The sequence below is a fragment of the Zeus faber genome, assembly GCF_960531495.2.
Source record: "Zeus faber genome assembly, chromosome: 11".
In the NCBI taxonomy this organism is placed as follows: domain Eukaryota; kingdom Metazoa; phylum Chordata; class Actinopteri; order Zeiformes; family Zeidae; genus Zeus; species Zeus faber.
The window spans coordinates 20,967,292-20,975,362 of NC_137205.1; the positions used below are offsets into that span (position 1 = coordinate 20,967,292).

At 46.3% G+C, this 8,071-nt stretch overlaps 1 protein-coding gene across 1 annotated transcript; it reads left to right on the forward strand.

Moving 5' to 3' along the window:
• Positions 1-5,249: 5,249 nt before the first annotated feature.
• Positions 5,250-7,564, forward strand: LOC307237336 (serotonin N-acetyltransferase-like; the record flags this gene model as incomplete). The annotated part of the gene is made up of 3 exons (XM_080010049.1): positions 5,250-5,397; positions 6,278-6,432; positions 7,187-7,564. 3 exons carry the CDS (start codon positions 5,250-5,252, stop codon positions 7,562-7,564), a joined length of 681 nt encoding a protein of 226 aa, XP_079866175.1.
• Positions 7,565-8,071: the final 507 nt, after the last annotated feature.

Sequence of the window (8,071 nt, forward strand, 5' to 3'; positions counted from 1 at the left end):
GCTCAGCCGTAGCTCGCCTGCGGCGGTGAGAGGCAACCTTTACTCCCACCCGCACACACTCACACACACACACACACACACACACACACACACACACACACACACACACACACACACACATTTTCACTCACTGACACTTTCCCTTCATTCTTCATTTCTGCAGCACTTAGCGAGGGGGTTGGACCGGCTACCATGCATTTGATCCTCCTCCACTGCTCCTGTCCTTTCTCTCTCTTCCCGCCTCCATCTCTCTCTCTCTCTCTCTCTCTCTCTCTTTCTCTCTCGCGCACGCACACACACACACAACCATCAGCGCCTAATGTGTCCTTATTATTAAGCTTTACACAGGAGGCAATACCTGCTATTCAAAAGTAACACGTGAGCCACGGAGAGTTATTTTTAACTCTTACAAATGGTTTTGAGTGGCCCTGCCAATTGAAAGCAGGCGTGTAGAGGCTAATTCGGGCTCATTGGCAAATAAAATTGAAATACCGGCAGAATGTCACCGTATTTGCTGCGTTCTGAAAGGGAGCGAATTATGTATTTCAGCGAGGGGAGTAAAGGAGATTTAATGGTTTTGTTTTTGTTTTTTTATGGCTTAAACGTTTTCCCCAGTGCACTGCGCTGAAGCACGGTGAGAAGCGGTACGCTCCTCAATAGGTTTTGCGCAATGAACAGGTTCATTTTAATAAGGCCTGGGCTGAAAACTAGCAATCGCGGTCTTTAAAAGCCGGTCACCCCGACGAGTCACAGAATTCAGCCACCTAAAAGAAACTCTCGTTGATCACGGGGATACGCTCTGAGCTATATTTCGACGCGCTTGAACAGGCCGGTGCAGTAAGTTCACTAAAATCTAATATCGATTTCGGGCTGGCCCTAGATCCAAATGCACGACACCCCGGGTCCCCACATTACTATTGTACCATAAGGTTGAAGCAGGAGACGGTGCAGATTTGGGCTAAGGTGCCGTAGAGGTCAAGGAGAGTCGCTGAGAGTCATACGATCCAAGTGCTCCGCCTCTGGGGTTAGGGTTAGGGTCAGGCACCATTCACACCATATGTGTGTCTCTAACTCACGCACACACATGCCTACACACACGCAAACACACACACACACACACACACACACACACACACACACACACATGCATGTAGAGAAATCATGAGATGTGTGACAGTGAAGTGAAGGATTATGGGAACTTGTCTTCTTGGTTTCAGGTATTAAAACAAAGAAATTATAATGAATGTCCCAAGGAACGTGGTATGCTCAGTGGGGAGGTCATCGGTAAGACAATCGTAGTGCCCAGAAACGAGGTGTGGTCGGGGGGGAAGATTTACTTGTAATAAAAGAGTAATATGCACTGCAGTAATTAAATATAGAATGTAAGCAGGATGATAGGAATAAGATATTGCGTTTGGGTCCACTTGACATGAAAACTTGTTATGCATCATCAATCTCCAGTAGGAGGAGAAGGGGATATATACAGTATATATATATATATATATATATATATATATATATATATACACACACATACATACTAAAGTGGAAGACGGACAATCAATGCAAGGAGTGGGTAAAAGCACAATCACAATAATCTGCTGTTTCTTGGTTAGTAGTGGAGCTCTGGGTGAAAGGCGTGGACGTTTCCTTCTCTTTTGACGTTGTATCCTCATATCATGTGGAGGTTTCCTGCACAAGCTGCAAAGTACTTGAAGTCGAGCTTTCTGCTTCTGACCAGTGACCCGCTCAGTTTCCATCGTTTCATTGCTGTACTGACGTCTTTAGCTCGAAGTGAAACATATCATACATATCATCAACCTGCAATACTATGGAAACTACAGCTGGGCGATATAGATCAATAAAATACCAATATAGATATATGTATCAAAGGATATATAACTATATATATATATATATATATATATATATACATATATATATATGCTGTCATATACACTGGAAAAAAACACATTAGAGTATTGAGTGGAGTCATTCAATCAGCTTCAGAAAGTTTAATCTACAGTATATGAATTTTTCAACTTCAAATTTACACATTAATTTGGAAATTTCATGTTGACGATCCATAAAAAGTATATGCTTTACAATTTATTTTGGTTGATCCAGCGACTGAAAAAGTCATCCCCATCATGATCATCATCATCATCATTATCAATATCAAAGTATTTGGTCAGAAACATTTTTTATGTTGAATTTAACCAATATCGCCCAGCTCCACTGTCAGCCAATAACCATATCCTCATTTTAGTGATCCAGAGACCTTTTTAATACTGTTATTATTTGATGCAAGATAGTGCAAAGTGTTCACACTGTAGATGAAGTGCACATGTATGCTTCAATGATAAGCTATGCAAACGGTAATGCCTTGTGTGCAGAGCGAGGGCGCCCCCTGGTGGACCGTCCGCAACAGCCCTTTATTCAAGGGTTTGGGATATTTCGGCTTTCTCCTGCGAGATCCTTATGCTGTAATGGCTGTTCAAACTGTTAAAAACAACAACAACAACAACAACACACGACTCATGTGTTTTCTGTTTCAAGACAGTATACCTGAGTCAATCTGTAATAAAATGGAATTAAGGGAGTTTCAATTCTTGACTAGACGTATACAAATCTGCAAAGCTGAAAAGTAAAACAAAAGTCATATAACTCATGTATATGTAAGAAGTATTGGTTATGTTTGTTATCAGACTGTATTCTGTCATCTTCTAGTGTGACAGCAGCAGGTTTGTTTTTTTTATTTGGTTATTTGGTTTTGATAAACATCAAAACTGTTCTCTGTCATTAAGGCCACTGTCCAAATGATGTGTTCCATGTGTTGTGGGGAGAGGCTTCTCTATTTTTCCAGAAATATAATTTTTTTTCTCAGAAGATCTGGATGAATAAATTCTGCTGAATTCTTGATCTGCCTGGACGGTAATAGATCCAAAATGAAATAAAAAGTGTCCTGTCTGTTGTTGGTTGAGGAATAGTTGTACTTTGTTGTGTGTGTGTGTGTGTGTGTGTGTGTGTGTGTGTGTGTGTGTGTGTGTGTGTGTGTGTGTGTGTATAAATGTGAGAGAGAGAGTGTATGTTTGAGAGAGTGCGTGTATGAGAGAGCAAGAGTGTCTCTGGCGGTGTGCGTGAGAGAGAGGGTGTGTGTGTGTGTGTGAGAAAGAGACAGCGTGCATGTGTGTGTGAGAGCGTGGGTGAGTGAGAGAGAGAGCGTAACAGTGTGTGTGTGAGTGAGTGACAGAGAGTGAGAGCGCAACAGTATTTGTGTGTGTGTGTGTATGTATGAGAGAGAGAGCAACAGTGTGTGGTGGTGTGTGAGAGAGTGTTTGTTAGAGAGGGAGTGTGTGAGAGACAGAGTGTGTGCGTGTGTGTGTGTATGTGAGAGAACGAGAGAGACAGCGTGCATGTGTGTGTGGGGGGGTGAGTGAGGGAGAGCAACAGTGTGTGTATGAGTGGGTGTGTGAGAGAGCAAGAGTATGTGTGGTGGTGTGTGTGTGAGAGAGAGACAGCGTTCTTGTGTGTGTGAGAGAGTGTGTGTGTATGTATGAGAGAGAGAGTTTGTTAGAGAAAGAGTGAGAGAGTGTGCGGGTGAGGGAGAGAGAAAGAGAGAGACAGTGTGCATGTGTGTGTGTGGGGGGCTGAGTGAGAGAGACTGTGAGAGAGAGCAACAGTGTGTGCGTGTGTGTGTGTGTGGGTGGGCGTGTGAGAGAGCAAGAGTATGTGTGGTGGTATGTGTGTGAGAGAGAGAGCGCATGCTTGTGTGTGAGAGTGTGTGTGTGTGTGTGTGAGAGTGTGTGTGGTGGCGTGTGTGAGAAAGAGAGTGTGTGTGGGGGTGTGTGAGAGAGTTTGTGTGTGAGAGAGAGAGAGAGCAACAGTGTGTGTGTGTGTGTGCGTGTGTGAGAGAGAGAGAGCAAGAGTGTGTGTGGTAGTGTATGAGAGAAAGAGTGTTTGTTAGAGAGTGTGTGAGAGAGGTATGTGTGAGTGTGTATGAGAGAGCAAGAGTGTGGTGGTGTGTGTGTGTGTGTGTGTGAGAGCGAGAAAGAGAGAGACAGTGTCCATGTGTGTGTGACAATTAGTGTGTGTGTGTGTGTGTGGGTGAGTGAGAGAGAGCAAGAGTATGTGTGGTTGTGTGTGTGAGAGAGTGTGTGTGTGTGTGTGTGTCAGAGAGAGAGAGTGTGTGTGTGAGAGAGAGAGAGAGAGAGAGACACAGCATGCATGTGTGTGTGAGAGAGTGTGTGTGGGTGAGGGAGAGAGAGTATGTGTGTGTGTGTGTGTGTGTGTGTGTGAGAGCGAGAAAGAGAGAGACAGTGTCCATGTGTGTGTGACAATTAGTGTGTGTGTGTGTGTGGGTGAGTGAGAGAGAGCAAGAGTATGTGTGGTTGTGTGTGTGAGAGAGTGTGTGTGTGTGTGTGTGTGTCAGAGAGAGAGAGTGTGTGTGTGAGAGAGAGAGAGAGAGAGACACAGCATGCATGTGTGTGTGAGAGAGTGTGTGTGGGTGAGGGAGAGAGAGTATGTGTGTGTGTGTGTGTGTGTGTGAGAGAGAGAGAGAGCGAGAGAGAGAGCGTGCATGTGTGTGTGTGTGTGAGGGAGAGAGAGCAAGAGAGAGTGTGTGTGTGTTTGTGTGTGTGTGCGCGCGCGCGCGTGCGCGTGTGTACTTTGCAAGTACTTATCTACTTTCACTTGAGTATAAATGCCAGCGTGGTACTTTCTCTTCCACTCGTACTTTAACTCCAGTGAAAGTACTTACAGCAAAACACCTGCAGCTGCAAGGGTGGAGCCCGGTCGTGGAAACTACTTCCTCTAATCCCTAAATCATGTGACTCATAGTAATAATCACTGCGATGGAGAAGGACTCGGTGAAGGAGACGCTGCAGGGAGACGCTCCACGGCGACGGGGACGCCCACAACAGCCACGCGTCCGCGGGTGAGCGCCGACGGAGGAGCGGCGTCTGGAGCCCCCCCCCCCCCCCCCCCCCCCCAAAGACCACCACGACCACGCCCCGAAAACACACGCCGTTAATTGCACAGCTGCAGCCACGTACGAGGCACTTTGTCCGACCCGCGATATTCAAATGCAAATCGACTATGAATCACGCGCGGTAGTCGTGTGGTATAAAAACGCTTCCGACCGCCGGTCTCTCACCCAGACCGGGACTTAACGTCCGGGACCAGGAGGAGAAGGAGGAGGAGGAGGAACGTTTACCGAGTCGTTCCTGGTGAACTTTCCGAGGAGGAGGATGTCCCAGGTGGGGCCCCTCGCCGAGCCGATGCAAGCGGTGGCCCCCGTGTCCCCGGGCCTGCAGAGGAGACACACGCTGCCCGCCAGCGAGGTGCGGCCGCTCAACACGCGCGACGCCACCAGCGTGTTCGAGATAGAGAGGGAGGGTGAGTCCCCCCCCCCCCCCAAAAAAAACCACCAAAAACGGTCGAGACGTTTCTAACACTTTATTTATTTATTGATTTATTTATTGATTTATTTATTTGGAATTGTCATTTGTAAAACAAACAAAAGCGGAACATTTTAAACATTTGGAAAAATCATTTTCATGCTGTCAACCTCAAATTGACAAATAGAAAATGTGCGCTGGTAATAATAACGCATTTGAGTGATTAACATTTGAAATGTTGACTTTTGCCAACCCACCTACTAGTTTACCTCACGTTATTTGGATTGAGGTTGAATATTAACGTTGTAAAACAGTGCATACCCTTCTTCCAGTAACTTCCACATCGCACTGAGTTGTTTTGCCTTGATATTTTGTCACGTTCTGTGTTTTCCTAACCCTAACCCTAATACTAACCCCAACCTCTAACCCTCACCCCTAACCATTACCCTAATCCTAATACCTAACGGTTATGCTTATGGATAGGGCATAAGCATAACCAGCATCAGGAAATGCCGAGTTGGCTTTATTTCATATTCTGTCATTTATGTCACATAAGCTGATTTGAATATGGTACTATATGATGTTGTTTCCACCTCTCTATCACAAAAAAAACTCTGTAAAATCTTACATTTTGTGGTGCTGAACTGATATGACGCAGTGATTACAACTGATAGGGTGGAGTTCTTCATATAAAACTAGTCATTTAAGTTGAAACCTTTGTTTTTCGGGGGCTTTCTTTTGGCCAAAGAGCAAGAAAAATGATTTGCGCTGCGAAAAATACAAATGTTCCATTAATATAACTTGGGGTGTCCTTCACCCATCCCACTTCCCGTCTCTCTCTCTCTCTCTCTCTCTCTCTCTCTCTCTCTCCTCCCCAGCCTTCATATCCGTTTCGGGAGAGTGTCCGCTCCATCTGGACGAGGTGCGCCACTTCCTCACGCTGTGTCCCGAGTTCTCCATGGGCTGGTTCGAGGAGGGACGTCTGGTGGCGTTCATCATCGGCTCCTTGTGGGACCAGGACCGGCTCACCGCGGTAAGACCCGACCGGATCTTGAGAACCCCGACGCACTCGAGCGAATCACATCGGGGGGAAGGAATGAGCCGAAACACCGCAGCTAAAAATGCTGCAAACACTGTCCGACAAAAGATTGACCGAATGGCTGGTATTTCAGACCTTAATGCCATCGTATGGATGTGACTTTGAGCTCATTGCGTTCTGAAGGTAACCGCTGCATGGATGGCTGGCTCAATTCAGTTAATACAGTGGTTCTCAACCTGGGGTTCGGGACCCTCCCCAGGGGTCCTTCAGGAGGTTACAGGGGGTCCCCGTTAGAGCATGTGCCCTTGCCCTATAGACAAGTATGAAAGTTTATTTTAAGTTTATTTTTTATTATTATTTTATTGTTTTATTTATTAATCCATTCATTTATTTATGAATGCACAAATGAATGCATTTGTTTATTTATCCATTTATCTATCTATTTTATTATTTTTATTATTATTATTCTTTTTTTTTTTATATTAAATATAAAAGTATGGAAGCTTCAGTAAAATCATATCCAACGATGCAAATCTCAGATTGGAGTTCCCAGAGGCTAAATCATAAGAAATTTGAGGGTCCTTGATACCAAAATCATGAAAGAATCCATGAACTAATCCCTGCAGCCATTTCTCTCCATTGGCCTTCATGTAGGTACTTTTCGGGGTATGTGCATGCAAACAAGGCCAATCAAAGTATATTGAAGGAATGAATGTGAATAGTTGTTTTTTTTTAACTTTTATCCCAGGATGCGCTGACTCTCCACAAGCCGCGCGGCTCCACGGTGCACATCCACGTCCTGGCCGTGCACCGCACCTTCCGGCAGCAGGGCAAGGGGCCCATCCTGATGTGGCGCTACCTGCAGTACCTGCGCTGCCTGCCCACCGTGCGGCGCGCCGTCCTCATGTGCGAGGACTTCCTGGTCCCCTTCTACCGCAAGTCGGGCTTCAAGGTGCTGGGCCGCTGCGCTGTCACCGTGGCCAACCTCACCTTCACCGAGATGTGGTACCCCATCAGCGGCCACGCCTACATGCGCCGCAACAGCGAGGCCATCCGCTTCCCGCTGCCCCTGGAGACGCCGCATCCCAGTGCGGGGCCTCCCGACCCCGGGTCCAAGGCCCCCTAGGGGTCCGTGAGGGGGCTGCAAGGTGGGATGGGGGATCCGCGGCAAAATACTTTTTTTTTACGGTTTATTTATTTTCTTTTACATTTTTATATGCTTTTTATTTATTTTTTAGAAAACTGTATATGTAGACACTCCCGCTAACGTGGGTGGGTTTATTTTGTGTGCGGCTTGGACTTTTTGTCTGCAAAGTTTCGGCTAAATGGTACATTTGTGCAGTCAAATCTTTCACTCAGTCTAACCACATTTTGTTATATATATTTCTTGTGAATATATCTTGCCATATAAAGGTTTGGGGTGTATTCCCTAAAGGTCGCTAGGATCGGGCAGCGATAATCCTCAACCCACGATAACCCAGCGTGGCTTGCGTAGCGCCCCCCGCCCCCTGGTGGTCGGAGCTGGGCGGGTTCTCTGAGCGCCGCGTGGAGCTACAGCAGCCTGACTCATTGGAGCGCGGACCGGATGGAGACAGCGCGTGCGCGCTCTCGACATTTAAAGCATCGACCGATC